At 43.9% G+C, this 19,077-nt stretch overlaps 1 protein-coding gene across 8 annotated transcripts in view; it reads right to left on the bottom strand.

Annotated features, from left to right (window-relative positions):
* Positions 1 to 19,077, bottom strand: part of EBF1 (EBF transcription factor 1) — a 270,793-nt gene that overhangs the window by 239,211 nt on the left and 12,505 nt on the right. For all 8 annotated transcript variants that reach the window (XM_039559534.1, XM_039559535.1, XM_039559536.1 and 5 more), the window contains exon 6: positions 12,541 to 12,609. In XM_039559534.1, the coding sequence (XP_039415468.1) occupies positions 12,541 to 12,609 (69 nt within the window). The remainder of the gene's footprint in view (positions 1 to 12,540; positions 12,610 to 19,077) is intronic.

The following is a 19,077-nucleotide window of genomic DNA, read 5'->3' as shown; positions in this document are numbered from 1 at the left end:
GTTAAGATACCAGAAATTATCTCTGCTCTTCCCTTTGTTGCACTAATCTCCCTTAACCCACTTGCCTGACATCAGACTTGTGTCTGATATAGTTATTTGGCTTGATTTCTATTAATTAATTTTATTTTCTCTGTTTTAGGCAGGTGAAGCTAGGAAGGGGATTGCAAGGGTACACCTCTGCCTCCAGAAACTTTGGGGAGGAGTTCAGGCCAGCCCTGGCAGCAGCCACCCTGGAGATGCATATTAATGAGATAAACAAACAAAAAAAACCCACCCCAGCCCTGATAATGTCATAATCCCTCGTGGCCCAGGCAGCAGGGGCAGTTTGGGGGCTGAGCTCAGGCTCTGCTCAGCGCCGGGGTTTCTGTGCAAAGTGGCTCCCTCCAAACGCCGGCTCTGAGAACCCAGCTGGTTCTCATTTCCAAACAACCAGTTTCTCTATCCCCAAGTGCTAAAGAAAATAATCCCAGCAATCCATGACTACACGCTTTCACAGGGACAGCAGTGAGAATTTGATTGTAGAGATAATTAAAGTCATTCCTGAAACTTCCAAGGAAAAGAAGCGGGGGGGGGGGTGGGGAGAGGAGGGGGCCAACAGGGACAACGATGCTCATGTTTAGCTTGTGTTTAAATTAAACTAAGCTTGGAGAAGTGGGGGGACACATGCTACTTTTGGGGAATTTATTTTCCTGAAAATTCTCTCTTCTTCACCCTAACAGTTACAATATTTGCAAAGAAAATGTAATAGACTGTGGCAAGTAGGAAGATTAGAGTGAGGTTTGGAGCCTGGCTGTTCCTAATTTGGCAAGAGTATCCAGAGGGAAATGCTTTCACATTCTGGTAAACTTGAATAAAATTACGTACAGCCACTTCGATTAGAAGGGTTTAAAGGGAAATGATACCATAAAAGCAATAAACCCCGCTGCTATCTGCTTCAAACACTGAAAACATCTTTTTAAAATTAATGTTTCCTGCAGCCCTGCCATGAGTTAGGTCTGAAATAATTTTAATATTAACAACACTCAGGAGCAGGTCAATCTAGAGCCAATCACACGACTGCATTAGTCTTCTACATCTTTCCAAATGTCCTCTGCATCTTTCCAAAACAGTGGAGTAATTTACACCGCTCCAGCTGGTGTAAATCAGCAGGGTGTCCCTGGCATCAGGAGAGATGGGAAGCACTGGCCTCACTGAAAAATAATCACAATGATGATGATTAAAAGGGAAAAAAACCACACCAAAACCCAAACAACAAAAATTAAAGCTTGCTCCCAGCAAAGCTAAATTGTACAACCCCCGTGTCACACATCTGCTCTGACCCTCATCATCCTGAAATGGGTGTGAAATTCAGAGATGGAGAGAAAGAGTTTAAAGCACTTGTAATCTCTCCGTCTGCACTATCTGCCTTGAGCAGGAAGGAGGGATCCGCTCAATGAGAGCTATTCAGGGCCTCTCAATTAACCTGATTAGTTCAGCACGCTGCTCTCATGAATGACACCTTATCTTGGAAATGAAGGAAAAAAACTTCCTTCCTTCTGGAGATACAGGCGGCCCCTAAGGCCAGTGCAGCGGCGCCCACGGGCCGGCTCCCCATCACCCCGGGGAGCTACTTTGGGGGTGGCAGGGCCAGGCAGCCCAGGTGGCCCAGGCAGGGAGGGAGTCGCCCTCTTTGAGGCCCATCCAGGCACACGATGGGATTTGGTGGTGGGGAGAAGCCGCCCAGCGCTGGCGGAGCCAGGGGCAGCCGCAGGTACCGTGACCCCCGGGATGCTACCGCGCTGTGGAGTGTCGGAGTCTGGAACTCGTTTCACAGGTGACAGATTAATGAGCAATAACTGGGTTACCATGGCAAAAAGCATTCCCAAAATTCTCTTTTGTTTCTCCGAGAATAGTCTCCCTATTTTTTCTTTTCCCCTCCGAATCATGCCACTCTGCAATCACACAAATATTAACTAACAGCGTGTTATTCTTTCAAGTGCGCTTGTCAGCAAGGCTGATTGTTACACACAAACTCCGAGGATTAATCAGGGAAAATAGGTATCTCAATTACAATTATAATGCTGAAAACTCAAATTTATGAATGGCCAGCCAACTTTGAAGACATTTATTAGGGAAATTCCGATGACTTCAAAAGTATTAATGTACTAATGAAACATTAGGGCATGATGTATTAATGTTCTTGTAATTTCTGACAAATTGAGTTACCATTGTCACAGTAGGGCAATCCTTCAGGAAAAAAAAAGGAAAGTTCCTCTCTCCTGCCACGTGGTACATGACAGATGACAATTTATGTACACATAATGGGGTTCAGAGAGAAGTTTTCCTCCTACACCCCGGTACAGTTTATTCCATTTTTCAGAATGCCAGAGCTATTATGGAGCTCACTGTGCTTTAAAAAAAAAAAAAAAGGCCTAGGGATTGTCTTGCCTAAAGAGCTCCATAGGGCAGAGACTCTTCCACTGTGCATCCCTCACTCAGCAGCCGCAGAGGCCAACAGGGCCCAGTAACACCAGGCCATGGTACCAACTGGAAGACTCAGAGATAAGAAAAAAAGCTTTACAGATCTGCTTTTAATACATAAACCCCAACATAACAAACAAATTCTGCCCCAGATCACCCAAAACTCCAGGGCACTCCTTTGTAACGCAGCCGAATTTCCTCATTTTTCTTTAAAAAGGGGTAAATCCCGATCTGAGCTGCAGGTCCTTTCCTTCTCTTGCCTGTAAAATCCCCAGAAAGATATTCCAGGGGGTGGGCTTCTCTCTGCAGCCAAGTCCCAGCTCCTGCAGGACTGTGCTGGAGATGCAGAGGCACCTGGAGCAGCTGGGAGGAGAAGCGACCACCAGATCTTAATAGCTCTGAGTGTGACTAATTTTATTCTTCTTTCAGAGAGAAGAACTTCATAATGAATATAGAACACATTTCTCCTCTCCTTGTGTCATCTTTCTACAAAATTTGAACTAGGTAAAGTGGTTTTTAACATCCACTTATCAAAGTGACTTAACATCTGGGAAGTCAGCCAATGGTTATGTAGTGATGCAGATGCCAAAAAATCCAACTGAAGGATTATATTGAGGGAGTTTACAGAGGACACCTGACTCAGCTGGGTGGAAGTTGATGGGTATGCTGGTCAGGAGTGCCTGAGAGTCTCCCTGCAGAACCATGGAAAAAAATGAAGGAAAAGTATTGTGTTTTAAATAGCTTATTTTTAACCCATTGTAGACACTGGCTGTATCCTGCACCAGTAACTTTTTCCAAAGGCAGATTTTGGAATCAACGGACGAAGAGTTTGTCAAAGTCCAAAAGGAGATGAACAGAAAATTATTTTCTGCCTCTGACAGTCATGGAGACAACGCTAAGAGGGAGATCATTTTTGATTGCTAGACACTCACATTGGAATATTAAGTCTTTCTAATGTTCAGTTATATAAAATTAATCGGTTCCAGGGTCACAATCATGTCACTCGAGGGCGTCTTCTTTTCTTTTTAATTAATCTTTGAAAAAAATGACCTAAACATTCAGCTAATTGAATTATGTGTTTAGCTGAATGTTTGCAACTCTGATTAGAAAGTCAAGGTGAGAGGAGCACTAAGAAAACCCAAGAATCAAGCAAGCCTGCAAGACCCTGGCATTGTAGCATCACCTTCTCTTTTTTTTTGGTAACCCCATTTTTCATCTCTTTCTAGCCCAGCATGGCACTGGAAGAATTAAAGAAAACAATAAAAGAACAACTGAGTGTACAGGGTAGGATTTACTGGCATTTACTTTTAATTCTATAGTCCTAACCTCTGTGGCTTATCAGCCCTATGTCAGCCCTTTTTCCTCCTTTATATTTCATGAGGGGACCCACATGCTGGTACCGAGAGACAGAGCCCAAGTGTCTGTAAGCTTTTTGTCAGGTAAAAAGGGAAGAAAAAGGAAAGGAACAAGAGGAAAAGCAAAGCTAAGAGGCATCTATTAGATGTCACTAGGCTTTTGTATTCATGTCAATGATTCAGGATTAGAGTATTTGAAATAATCTTATTGAGAGAACTCAAAAGCCCCACAGAGGGAAAGCCTGCTCGGTAGCATATGGCAGAGCAGCAGACAATATCTTATTAAGGATGTGTTAGCTAACACCATTACTTTTTCTATTACATTACTGAACTCTGGTGCCTCAGCCCGTTAGCGAGATGCCGTAGTTGTGGAATGCCAGATTGGACGTGTTGTTACAAACCCAAAAAGATTTGGCCGGGCCTCCTGGCACGGCGGGGGCAGGGAAGGGAGGGTGGCAGTGGGATGCTGCTCCCTTGGCCCTCCCCGGAGCCCTGGGAAGGGGAAATTATGTCCCCAAAGGAAGGGGACAGCACCCATTGCTCTCCTACCCTCCCCACCTCTCTCTCCCCCCGCTTCGGGTCACCCCCTGTCTGGGAAAACCAGGGGGCACAGAGGGCAGCTGCCGCTCCAGCCCCAACAAAAAATCCCAAACTATTGCCAGACTCCACTTCTTGTCAGATGAAGGGAATTTAATTTTGTTATAGTGAATGCTGTTAGTCTAAAAATCTTTCTTTGCTCTTGGACAAAAGCTTGTAATTGGAGAAATAGCTCTTTTTCAAGTTATCTTCATCTGCCTACACCTTTAGAGGCAGCAAGAAACCAAAGACAAAACAGCACTGTTCATAGCATTTCAATGATTGCTCTGAAAGGCTCTATATCTGGGTCACCTTACTACAGTCCAGTATATAATTTCAGTGAATTGATATAAAGCCTTTTAATAACTAATTTCATATAATTCACATATTAACAACAACCAAAAATTTGAATTCACATTTCCTATTTCCAGACACCATTTTCAAAAAGTGGGTAGAAAATTATTCATTCCACTTTAAAAAGAAAAAAAAAACCTCTAAAATACTGTCCTCAGCAAAAGAAGTAAACATGCAGTTGATACAGTAATATATTCTGATCACAAACTACCTATGCAAAGTTGCTAATGTGACACACTGGGAACTTTGTATGGCTTTTCTGTACTTTTCCAGAACTGTTACAGAAAAAAACATCACGATGTTACAGAGAAAGAGGAAAAATCATACCAGCATTTCCCACTGCTACTACAGAGACATGCTGCCTTTCAAGGATGGTGTTAAAACCATTTCTAGAAACTTAGTCCTGATTTGCACAGTAACCTACAAGTCATTCTTACTCTCTTTTAACTTTATTAGTTAGACATTATATTAAAATTAAATACTTCCAGCAGGCAGAAGTGCCTGTGAATTTAACATAGTTATTTTAATAAGTGTGGCCAATTACTTATAAGAATACATTTTGATGGCTGTACCATGCAAACATTTATGAAAACTCACATGAAGAAAACTACTCACACACCTCAGCTCCTGCAGAATAAAGCTAGAGTTGTGTTTTTATCCAGTAAACGCTGGGATAGAGCTCAGATCCATTTTTCATGTTCAGAAGAATTTTAGCTAATCTGCATTAAAACTGAGGATGATCTTTGCAAATACATTTCCCCATTGCTCTTATTCATGTATGCATTCCCACTGCGACAGCAAATATGGAAATAAATCAGGTGTTAAGATGGAAGAGGAAATTTATCCACTCCAGAAACTCTGTGTATATATACATATATATAGACATATGGGGGGGTTTTTTCCCCAAAAAAATCCCCACTCTTGAGAGAAAAGAGCTGGCACTGATCTTCTTGGAGCCAGGGAGCCCACTGTGCCCAGCACATCCTCCCTGCTGCAGGACATGCTTTGAAGTAGGAGTTCATATTAAGAAATCAATAGGTATGAAGAGCACATTTGAAGTTTTGTGACAAAAAACAAAGGGATGGATCACCCTGCCAAGCCCTGGGCTCCTACTGGGACCAGAGCACTCAGAGCTTTCCTGGTGCTGCAGGAGGTCACTGCACCAAACTTTTTAAAGCACCTCCAACCTCAAATACCCAAATCCTGCCACTGTAACAGCACAGCAGAGTAATCCATGAGGTCTCAGATTCCTTTGCACAATAAAATCCATGGGGTCTTCAGGATGGACTTTGAGGACTAAAACAAACCAGTGAAGTCTCTTAAAGCTGTTACCCCTTGCTGAGCAGGACTGAGATTTTCAGGAAGAGCCCAAGGGACTTCCTGGCACAGACACGCTGACCTTGGGACCTCGGAGCTGCAGATCCAGCACATCCCATGTGTGCACTCAAGTCACAACTGGCCAAGCCCATGGCTATGGATGAGCACTAACAGTCAAATGCCAAAAGCAGTAATCTTGTCTTCAGTTCCCCTCATCCCCAGGATGTTCAACACAAGCTTTTTAGTCTCAATAGAAAAATCTCAATTTTTACTCTGCATCAGGAGCACCATTTCTCTTCAGAAATGGGATCATCTCCCTACTTAGAAATCACAGAGCATTCAGCACAATGAGCCTGCTTTGCAATAGAGCCTCTGCTACATCACCAATGATATTAAATAGTAATAATCGAGCATAAGATCACAGTTAACAAAAGCCCCAAACACTTGCTGTGGATTCAAAAGGCATCACTGAGAGAAGCAAGTAACTATTAGAGCAGTGTAAAATGTTTGCAGTGAAACCCAAAACCACATAAGACTTGCCTGGTTTGGGATTTAATAACAAACTGAAAACTCAGGGCAGGTTTGCTGAGAAATTCACAAACCTTCTGAGTGAAGCTCAGACCAAATTAAGGTTTTGCATAATACTTGTAAGAGCATACAAAAATTCTTATACTTGGAGGCAGAGAGAAGAGAAATCAAACAAACAATAAGCAGAAGCTGGTTTGACCCTGACCGAGTTCATTCAGCCCCAAGAGCAAAATAAAGGAATTTATAAGCAGCAGTAATATGTGCCAACCCCAACAGGCTGAGACCAAGAGATTTTTGCAAGAATCCTAGCAAAGTTACCCCCAGCTCCAGTGATTTCATCACCAGAAAGAAGACTGACACCACATGCATGAGGAGCACCCGTAGAAGGACAAGCATTCAAGCCTGAATCTCAGTGTGAGAAGCATCTAGTGATCAGAGTCTCCCATTTATCTCACAACAGCTCAAAATGCCTTTGGTTGCCTAAGTCATGTGGGAAATGTTCTGGGTAATGCTTCTCAGCTGCATCAATCACAACCAAATCCTGGAGGATGTGTGTTTGGGTCCCTCCCCTCTCAGAAATGTGTGGGCTCACAGGCTCCCAGAGCTCACATGAAGTGCTCGAGGCCAATTTCTGTCTCTGAACACCCTGCTTAGAGGCCCAGGGGGTTTAGGCAGCACAGCATTAAAAGACAGCCTGGGAGACATCTCTGTGCAGTGCTGGGGGTAGCTCTGTCACCCAGCTTCTGCTCCTCTGACTCCCTCCCTGATGGATCAATAACTCCCATCTGGCTCTGGAAGGGGCACAGCAATGACAGGGGCACTTTCCAACACAAAATTCCAGCCAAATATTCAGGCCCAGGGACATTTTGCACCTAGGTCTGGATGCCTATCAGAGTGCTCCATGCCTGCCCTCCTGCTCCTTCTGTGTGGAAAACCCACCCAAGGACCCAGCAGTGATGGGACCCCCAGGCTCCCACAGCCCCATCCCTTGGGTGAGCAGGACACCAGCAGACAGAGCTTTCCCTGACTCCACACAGCCAGGTTCTGGTACCAATATGGCCAGCAGGACAAGGATATGACCAGAACAGGGCAGGAATTGGCACTCCTGCCAAGAGGCCACTGCCAGAGCACCTGGCATCTCCTGCCACTTTGCTGTGACACCAGTGCTATGACAAGCCCACATCCCTGGAGGTTGGTGGGGATCAGCTGCAGCACTGACCCCACCCCCTGCAGCAAAGCATCCCTCAGCAGTTCCCTCCCAAGCAAAACCCATCTTGTCCCCTTGCCAGAACCTCTCCTGGAGGCCAGGTTCTGCCTGCATCTCCATCCCCCTCCCTCCAGACATGGAAAGCTACTGCAAAACACATCATTTGCCACATCTACCTCAGCAGTTTGTGGGGAGGATGCAGGGAGTGTGATACAGTCCTCCCAGTCACTTTTCCACCTGCCTGTATTTAGGATGAAAAGATGATCAGGCCTGTAAAACACAATCCACTACATGATGACTTGTGAAGTGGTAAAACAGAGGTAATGACTTTTCATGTCATTGCACAGTGAAATCCTACCCACAAACATAAAACTTTTCAGGTTACAGGCTGAAAGATTTCAAACCCATCTGTAGGTGAGTTGGCTGGGTGTGCTGGGCACAGGTTACAGAGAGCCCAGACAAGTGTCCCGCACATATTGGAAGCACAGAGGCCTTTCAGACACTGGTAGGAGGTCATGTATTAAAATATACTTTGGTGTCATCTAATAAGCCATAGGAAATATTACAACCTCCAATCCAAGAGTCCCCACCTCTGCTCCATGGACAAGAGCTGTGACGGCACTGGAAAGGCACAAACCTCCTCATTGCTCCCAAATTGCACCCAAAATGCCACATGAAGACCTTCAGTGTATTACCAGAGCAGGGCCAGAAGAAGCCCTGGCCATCCCCATGGTGTCCCACCCCTACAGGACACACAGTTCCTCCCAGGGGAGCTCCAGCACAAAGCCCCTTGGCTTCTACCTCACCTAAAGATTATTAATCCACAGTATAGACAGTGGCCAGATTCTCACTACAGGCCCTGCCTATATTGGTAAATATTAGCAAAGCCAATTCCAGGTCACTGCCATCAGCCTGCTCAGGTCCTGTGGGAAGAAGCAAAATTTGGGATGAGCCAGCAGCTGCCTGTTTTCAGCCCTTTTTCCATACAACATCTCAAGCAGGATATATAGGATATATATGGTATATATATTTTCTGCCACTATATTTGGGATTGCAGCGGTTATTCCTATTTTATCAGTCAGTAGGACTCCTATTTACTGGATGCAGCCATAAAAGGTAAAGAAGCCCCAGCAGGCACTGGTAACACCATTAAATATCAGTCCTGACAATGGTAAATTGGGTTTAAAAGTTTGGAACAGAGTGCCAAGAGAGGAGCCTTTTTCCTGAACCAAGGAATAACATAAAGCCCCACTTTCTCCCCTATGTGACTTTTGTCATTATCATCTTTTCTGATTCTTACAAAGCAAACCTAATTAGGAAGCTCTCTCATTAGTCTTCCAGAAAAATTAGCACAGCTTATGCTAATTACTCCTGTAAAATTTAATAAACTCGTTGAAATGGGAATAGTCTAATGAGGTTTTATTTATTGAACTAAGATAACTGTAAGGAAAAAGGTTAGGACACCAGGATATCCAGAGTGGTAATAAAACTACAATTTATTCAACTTCTTCACAGGAATTTTATTGCGAACCTTTTAAATTCAAATACGAGTTACAATTTGAAAGTTAAATCAATCTAGAATTTAATTTAATAACAGGAAGTGCTCTGTGTTTTCTTTAAGTGTGATTACAATACAGCCCTGCCACTGCACTCATAGGACGAATTGTGCATTTGTATTGTGACAATAATACCCCTTTTAAAATGAGTTCCTGTTCATCAGATCTTCATCTCAACACATGTAACTGGATTAGTGATAAAATATACAGGCTATGCTAAGAAGATGATGCAGACACACAGAGGTTTCCAAGAAACTTCCTTGGGATAACTGCTCTGTAATCATAATAGATTTATTTTGTTCTCCAGAGAAAATTTAAATCACTATTTTATATAAGTATAAATTTCTTTAGGTCCCTTGCACCGCTGTATCTGCTGATACTATAACAGAACAAAGTATAAAACAATTTTATAAACAAAGTCATATCCTATTTCAAACACAGCTATGGACTTTCTTTCTTAAACCCACATTTTCATTAAAGAGAAATATACAATTTGATTTCACATCTATCCAGGGTTTGAAGAAGAATACAACACATGTAACTTTGAAGTTGCCCAACAGCCTCTTCTCCAAGTTCACCAAACCACCACAAAGCCAGAGCCCTCTCTATCCCGAGTCTCTCCAGCCTCATCAAAGAGAATTAATCAATCCAAGATAGTATTCTGACTTGTCAGAGGAGGATAGCATTTCCATGTAAGTACATATGTCAAAAATCCCATGGATAGATTCTGTGTTAAACTCTATGTTAGGTCAGAGTCTGTGGATTCACAGGATTTGATGCAAGAGTTAGATTAAATCCATAGGCAAAGACTTGATCAGAGCACCAGGCATGCGGGAGTGCTTTAGCCCAAATGGTAAATGAATTCTCTAAGCTCAATGCAAATAAAAATAACTAAATATGGCTTTGCATATCAATTGACATAATAGTTAAAAACTGTGTGCATGGAGAAGTGACAATGGAGCACAACCAAACACATGGCCTGACTTGTGCAGGCATTTTAATCATAGAACGATTATAAAGGACTCATTTTAAGGTAAAAAGGCTCCGTATAAATCACTTCATCCTTTCCAAACCAAAGGGGACAAGAAAACGAATAGGATAAATGTCACTAGAAACATCACTAAAGCCACTAACTGTATAAAGCACATACTTGCTTGGCCTAAATTGTTTGAACTAGCCCTGGCCAAGAAAAGGTTTTAAGTACCCTACTGGGACAGATGCGAAGCGGCAACAATAGAAGCCACACTAATGCAATCCAGGTAACACAATCCTGTTTCAAAAACAGGGGGAGGGCTAATTACAGTACTGCTGAGTCAAATTTCTTATGCCATTGCAACCCACAGGAACAGGTCAAAATCAAGTGTTATTCAAACCACAGTCATATCAACCTTCTGTATCAAAGTCACAATTTAAAACCAAGCAAAGAACTTAAAAGCTTAACCCATTCACAAGCCTGATTCAGTGCAGGTGGCGAGGCAGGGTTTGCATTATCAGCTTTGAGTTGTGTTTAGCTTGCATTTTAAGAAGAAACTTCAAAATTGGTAACTATTGCATCAATTCATGTATAGACTGAGGAATGGATCACTGCTAGGAACCTAAAGCTGGCTTTTTCCTGTACCTATTTTCCTCATTTTGCAGGAAGCATGTAACAGACAGCATCTCTGGCTTTCAAAATTTAAAATGATTTGCAACTGGCAGTTTTGCATACTAGATAGTTAAACAAAATATTTCTGTAAACCTGCCATTAGCATCCTAACATCTCACTTTCCAGTACAATGAAAAATTCATGTGAATTTTGTAGCTTTCATGTCGCTCAAAATGCCACTCTAACACCATGTTTATAGTGTTCAGCTCTGCAGCATGCTTATAAAACACAGCTCCGTACAGGTTTCACTGTGGGGCTTTCCCCCCACACACACACGCTTTCTCTGCTGCTACCTGGTGCTCAGAGAAGATGAAAATATGCCTAGTTAAAAATAGGTAGGGATATCTTCTGAGATTTAAACATTCTCAGGATTACTTATTACAGCTAATCAAAACACAGGCTATAAGCATCCAATATATGCACTTTCCTACCCAACCCATCCAAGAATTGGGAGCTGGGATGAGCACAAGGCTCTGGACTGCTCTCCGTGTGGGGCCCCCAACATCTCAAACCTTCCCCACCTCCTTTCATAAAATGGATGCTCTGGCATGGAAAATACTTTAAACTTCATACAGCAAACATAACTCAGACAGCAATGCAAGGAGAGGCACATGCTCTGTGCCCTCACCCCTGTGTGTTTGGGTAGCTCCCTTTGGGGTCCCTCTGTTCACAGGGTGTTGCTCTCCCCAGCCCTGACAGACACTTTTGGTGCTTCGTAGCCATTTAACTCCACTAGAGTAATACTGCACAATACTCTGGCTATCCCACACGGCTTTGGACAACACGTTTGGACAATTAAAATGTAAAAATGGCTCTTTGGCTACCATTTTGCATCATTTGCAAGCAACAGAAACTACACATGGCTCAGAACAACTGGAATAGATGTATTGTACTACAGTGATTTACTCAGTGATGTCAGATTAACAATATGGATCTGTTTAAAAACACAATAATTAAGACAGGCAAAAATTAATGAATCAACTGACAATACAGTCAAAATTGTATTCCAACCAGAGAAAATAAGAGGGAAAAAACCTTACATTGCAGATCTATTTTCTTAACTGTTTTTATGCATAAATAAAAGCCTTAAAATGTAGATGGATTGCGTCCAACAGAACTACAGTAGCTAAGTGATAATGATTCAAACATTTTTCAAATAAAAGTTAAATATTTATAAGCACCCAACCACATTTCATAAATCACAAACTATTATTATTTTATTCCTGAAGCTTCCCTGGCATAGCATGTGAATTGAGTCACAGAAAGTCAGAAAGAAAAATCTCCTCTTTATGCACATGAATCAGTTACAAGAGCTGGAGCCCTCCACAGAGCAGGGCGCTCCAGTATCCCTACGTTATCCCACATATGGCCCTTCCAAGGCAATCACAACTGCAAAGCACAACTAATTCTGTATCAAAAAAACAAAATTTCATCCGTATATCCTCCTAATTCTTCCCCATTAGCAACACAGGGCAGGTGTTTCATTATAATGAGGAGAGGGAGGAAGGAAAAAAAATGAAAGGAAACAATAGCAGTCCTTACCTGTCAATTATCACTGGATCTGATGGAGTCTCATTTCTGTTGCCACAGCTTTTCTTGTCACAACAGCGGCTACAGAGCAAAAGTGAAAGGATTTAGTGCGACCATTACACTGTAAAATCATCATTACGAACATGGTGGGTTCAAATTGCTGGCTCGAGTTACCCTGCCGGCCCTGCCTGCAAATCAGTCAAATGTACTGGGTCACATATGGGTTAATTACAATGTTTAACTTCTTGCACAGCTGGTTAGCAACAGAAAATATAAAAAGAGAAGGGGTTTTGCCCCTTTCACAAATAATAATTCAAGGATCGCCCGAAACAGGGAGAGCTGCCTATTTGTAGCCTCTTTTCCGCGGGGTTTAACAGTTGTCCCACAGACGCTGGCACACAAAATAAGGCAGATTTTTCCCTGCTGAGCCTGGTTTTTACATTTGCTTAACGCTTGTGTTACACATCCACAAGATATTCCTGCTTCCACACAATTCCCAGCTACTGGCAAACCTTCCCCCAAACTCCAAAGGCGCAATTATTCTCCCTGTAAGAAACACTGGTGTTAATGGGGGAGCTAAAATGCAAGCACCAGCAGCAGCTTTTTATGCTCGAGCGCGCCTGTTTCCCCAAGTTTTCCGAGCATGTTAATGATCACTAATGCCACGGAGAGCTCTGCTCTGGAGGCTGGTGCCCTGCGTCAGGTCAGATACAAAGCAGGCATGTGAAACATAAGCTCCGTCTCCCAAAGCACTGCTCTATGGCTGACCTCAAGGCTGGGATTCTTTTTGAACTAAGGTGGCTCATTGTTTCCTAAGAGAAGTCAAATTGTTGGTTTTTGATGATTCCTTGTCAGGGGTTGTTTTCCGTAAGAAGGCATAAATATATTGCAGGTGAGTTCATAGGCAAGGTACGTGTTCTTGTTCAAGGTGGGAATCCCTCCTGGTGCTTCTGGAGCTGTGGCAGGGAGCTGCCCTGCTCTTCCCACCAGCCCATCTAAACCCAAGAGACCAAATCACAACCACAAAGGTCAGCAAAGCCTTTAGATTTCACCCACCCACTCACCCCAGGGAGGAAACCCCCATCTCACAAGGAAAGCTCCTGTTTGTTGATGTCCCTTAACAGAAAATCCCCCACTGAAGTCAAGGCTTCAATGAATAAATAAATAAATAAATAAATAAGCTCCTGACTTTCCCAAGTCCTTCTTGGTCCCCAAGGACCTGCTGGACAAAGCCTGGGCAGCTTCAGGACTGCAGGGACGCCATCCCATGAGGGCACCAAGTGTCAGGCAGTGAGGACCACCCCGACTGCTCTCCCTGGCCAGACCTGAGCACACGTCCCTGTTCAATAAACTTTCTGGTCAACCTCAACCACAACCAGCCAAATCTTTGGAAACCACTAAGTTTGTTCCCAGCGGCATCCCAGGGACCTGCATCTCGCCTGGATTTCAGCAGCTATCGGGAGGGACCACTGCTCACCCTCCCTCTCAGATGAACTATTTTCCTTTCCCCAGAAGGTGGAAGAACATCAGGGCAGGAAGAAGCCCTCAGAAGTGCCACGCTATATAAATAGCCCTGTTGGGAGTATGACAAAGGTTCTCTTGTGTTGCTGAACAATAGAGTGAATAATATACAGTTACCCACCAAGATTAGCAATAAAGCAACTAACCACACTAAAGATAACAAAAAAGGGGCCTTTTACAAAAACAGCCTGTTTAAACATGGCTTTAAAAAAAAAATAATAATTTTGTTTTCAAAGAGAGGAAAATACATAATTCTTTTCACCGCAAAAAGCTTCAAGGCAACTATTCAGGGCTGAAACTTTTCACAGTTAACACATGTGCAGTATCTTCATTTCGGTGGAAGCTACATTGTTTGGGATTGCCAAAAAAAACTGCTTAATTTTACAGCACAATACCACAATTGATCCACCAGAAAATGCCAGAGCCTTGGCACCCTGAAAATATTAAAATTTAGGAAGAAATAAAATATGCTGTAGGTAAATAGTCATGGGGACGTTTGGGGGCTTTTTTGCCTATAAAAGGACTTGTCATTGGAGTGCAGCTAGAATGTGTGGGGTGAGAAAATTTACCCACAAACAAGGCAATAAAAACTGCTAATCATTTTTAAATGATTAAAATGTAATTAGAAACAGAGTTGGCACAAGTTAAGACAATGCAGTTCTTGTGACTGAAGCGAATCAGGGCTAGTCCTGACAGTCTCCCAGCAGACTGGAGGGACAGAAATTGCCACACTTACTCAGGCAGGCAAAGGTTCCCAGGCTCCCAGCACGAGATGGGCAGATACCACCATCCACACACCACCAGGCTCAGAGGCTGGCACCTTCCCGGGGCATTAACCCAGAGGGGGAGGCAGCCACAGGGGCCTGGGGACAGGGGACACCTCGGTCTCACCTCCTGCCGTGAGTGGGATGGAGTCAGGCACTGACCAGTGGGGACAACCCGGCTTCGAGAGCAGGGCAACCCCTTCACTGCTCCTCAGGTGACCCCTTAATTTTGACCTTCCCAAAAGCACACCCCAATAGTGACAGTAGGACACCTCACTCTTGACCACCATCTGAGGGTGATGTGGAGGGGCTGCATGGCTGGTACATCCCACCATCTGGTGGTTCTCTGGCATGAAAGGAGGCCCTGAATGCTCCTTCATGATCTAGAGAATTATATTTTAAATTTTAGTCTGCCTTTAGTGTTCCCCCCCCCCCACCCCCAACAGCAGAATTGGAGGCCTCTTCACTCTAGTCTTTCTGTGAGGAGAATTAAAACATCATGCAGATCTTGAGTTTCAGACCTGGTTAAAAGTGCTTTTAATTCAATTTCCCTCAAAAGCTTTGGCTTTTAGTGCCTACTTAGCACTTGGAAATAAGTTCCTAAATATTCAGCACCCTTTCTCCTTTCCCTGAAAGAATTTTTAAATTCCCAGGAGCTTCTCCAAACCACTCAGAAACCCTCCAGCTCCCAGCAAGGCTCTGTGCAAGAGCAGGGAATGCCAGTTCCTTGCAGCCAGGAGGACGAGGACTTGTCTTTGCTGTTCTTCCACGACACCTCTCCCCAGGTGGGGCCAGGAGCCACAGCTCAGACACAACGCCATGTTGGCCAACAGGAAAAGCCTACAAAAATTGATTTTTTTGGGGGGGGCTTGCTTGTTTTTAAAACAAGTAGTCCTTGATAGTATGCAGCCTCCCATCATTTCCAGCACCTGCACCCCATCTCTGAGCACCCTACTGCTGTTGTCATCCTCATGGCTCGTTCTTGAGCCCCTCACTGTCCCCATCCTGCTCCTCCACACGCCACCACCACCCCCAGCTTTTACTGCTGCCTTTCTCCTCACCACAACCCTCTGGGGACCTCCTGCCTTCTTGCTCCCCATCATCCTCCTCCTCTTCCCTTCCATGTGCTGGAGGATCTCTACTCTCACTGCCCGGGCCCACAGGACGAGCCTCCTCACCCCAGTGTCTGGCACCCCGAACCCTCCCTTGCCATCCCCCCTCCTGGCGCGGTGGCCAGCGCGTGCCCTGTGCAGGAGCCCTGCTTTGTGTATCCCGGGGACAATGAACAATGAGGAATTAGGGGCCCGTGGCACGTGGCCAGTGCCGAGGCGACTTTCCGACCATCGGCTGCCAGGCCCAAACAAGTCGCCAGAGAGGCTGGGTGGGAGATTTTGCGCAAGGTCCCAGCGAGGTGGGATCCCTTCCAGCAGTGATGCCATCAGGACAACCTCTGCCCCAAACTGGCTCCTCACCCTGGAGCGTGGAGGTGCAGGACCCCCTCACAAAAACAGCTGTAAGATCTTATTTTACACAGACAAAAACCATCTTTTACTCCAACCTCATTCTCAGAAATCACTGAACCATTTTAGCTGAAACTTTCCAAAGAAAGTCAGCCTGAGGCCGACACCCTGCAAAGGATATTTCAGCCAGAACAGTTTAAGTTTGGCAAAGCTGTAAGCCACTGAAGGTTTCATAATGGAAATTGTTGAGGCAATATTAACTATAGATGTCCCTCCCCATGCTGCCTACAATACTAATAAATTCCACTGAGGTTGTGAATTCTCCCCAGCTATTAACATTTTCACCAACCGTGTAGATTTTTATATCTGACAAAACACAATGAAATCCTCTGAAATAAACAGCCACCTGAAGCAAACCTCAGCTTCGCTCTCCTACCACAGCCAGGACTCTCTTATACATTTGAATTCTTTGTCTCCTCCGTGCTGTAGCTGTAGTACACTATAAATACCCAGCTTTGTCACATAAATGCAAAGTTTTATTGTGCAGTTAGCCTTGATAGAAAGCACTGCTGAAAGTTGTTTAGAAATTAAATATCTAAAACAAGCTATTTTAAAATACAGAGCCCTCACTATTTCATGTCTGAAATGAAGAAATTTCATCTTAGGGAGAGCAAGCTGTCTTTCACACCATATGGCTAATGGTAGTGCATAGCAATTAGCTGGGCTGATTAATGGGGAACAGACTCTAATTTTATGCTTATAATTGAGGCTGCATTTGCACCCCTGGTGCAAATTCAGCACATCCCAACTTCCACTTACAACAGGCAAGAAATCAAGAGAAACAGAATGGTGTGGAGAGAGAATTTTTCCCCCTTCTAGACCCCTAAAGAGCATCAGATTTGCAATTTAAAAGCGTGTTAGCAGCACAATAGATGACAGATTTGTGCAATAGGGTCAAGCGGCCTGGTAAACAAACAGCACCCTCTTACACACGTATGGGCAGCAAAGGAAATGGGGAATATCTAATATGAGCTGTAAGAAATTTGAATATGTCTCCCCCACCCTGTCAGGAACACAACATTTGCCTACTACAGTCAGTTTGGGTTTCTTCTACCCCTCCACCTTACGGCCATGAAACACAAAGCAAGGACTAGCAGTAAATAAATCGGAGGAGAAGAATAAAGCTCCCAAGCCAGTGAATTTTAAGAACAAAGAAAGTGCAAAGTGCTTTAATAAAGGGAACAACTGCACATCTTTCCACATTCCCAGAACAGAAATAATTTTGTCTCAGTCAAAGTATATTGAACGGCCGTAAATCTGTGATGCGGGCATTTGGTCTTCTGGTTAAAACTCAGCCCACTATATAAAGTTTTAATTTGCTTCTTACACTTTAGGTTCCTGAACTACCTGTAAGAAAATTATTTCATTAAAGTAGTTGATTCTGGCTCAGTGAGTTATTCCTACCACCAAACCTTGCTGGTTAAGGATCAGGACACATCACCCAGGACTAATGACAGATTCAGACCCTGACACTGCAGGCACTTGAACATGTGCTTAATTTTACTCATGTGCCCAGTCCCACTGTTTTACTGGTCTGTTACAGGAGAAAAGTAAAAGGCACATGAGTCTTATCAGGTCAGGGCCTCCTTTAATATTTCCATGAATTGTTCCTAGCTAGGTATCCAGTGTGAAAGTCGTGCTAATTGGGCCAATGAATTTTAGGGCAATTACAAGTTGTCAGCATGACTGGGATTCCATTTGGAAAGGCAGAAGTGGCCTGGAGTCCTCAGCAAAGCAACAAGGCTCCCAATAGCAGCAGAGGCTCAGGCACCTCTTGGAGACACTGAGCTGCTGATTGTTCTGGAGCTGCAATGGGTTGTCTTTGGTTTCCTGGAAGAAGCCAAACCCACTGAAGGAAGCAGCCTAGAAAAACAAGACATGAAAACTAAATCCCCCAAAATCCTGCTGCAAGGAAGAATTTGAGGGGGGGGCTGTGCAGGGTTTCACCCAAGCTGGCAGAGCAAGGAGAGCAACTCCTTCTCTGCCTTCATCACAGGGTGCTACCCCCCAGCAGAGTTTTATCAGGAGGAGCTGTCAGTGGAGGACAAAACATGCACATCCCAAGAATTAAAAAAAAAAAAAAAAAAAAATTAACCAACAGAGAAGTTTCCATCTGAGTATTTTGTCAAATACTGTCCCCTGCCAGGAAACCCTCATCCAAGTTTATTCTTTTAGAAGTGGGTACTAGTTTTTACCCTCAAGTTACTCCTTTTTAGTAAATGTGTTTTGTAAAAGTTACAACGCATGCAATGGCATTTTTACAGTCTTAAAACAAGTGATTGTAACAATAAGCTTATGCAAGAACGCCTTGTCTTCCACTAGGGAATTATTTTCTGCCATCGAATAACATGTAACAAATGATTTTTTCAGACATGCAAAAAACACCCACTAACTCTAATGAGACTGAGAGGTCAAGCTCTCTGAGGTGGCGAAGGGGTCTGTGGCAAAAAGGAAGTAGAAGAGGCTTCACCTATTTCAACCAGCCAGAACAGAGAAGGAAGCAGCTGCAGAAGTTTGGGGAAGAAGATATTTGACTGAATTAAAGTCACCAACCCCAGGCAGGGCAAGGGAGCACAGGGCAGAGCCCAATCTGCATGGGGAAGTTTAAAGAAAATCCAGAAGACGACATCTTTTGCACGGAGGAGCATCAGCTGCTCCACTCCGGCCAAGCAGGGACCCCACGTGAGCAGCAACCAGGACAAAAGAACCCCCTGACCTCACTCCTTAATGCACACCCAGGAAAA

Source organism: Corvus cornix, chromosome 13 (assembly GCF_000738735.6).
Source record: "Corvus cornix cornix isolate S_Up_H32 chromosome 13, ASM73873v5, whole genome shotgun sequence".
Lineage (NCBI taxonomy): Eukaryota > Metazoa > Chordata > Aves > Passeriformes > Corvidae > Corvus > Corvus cornix.
The sequence above is the reverse complement of the archived record's forward strand: the minus strand, read 5'-3'. Positions and strand labels throughout refer to the sequence as shown.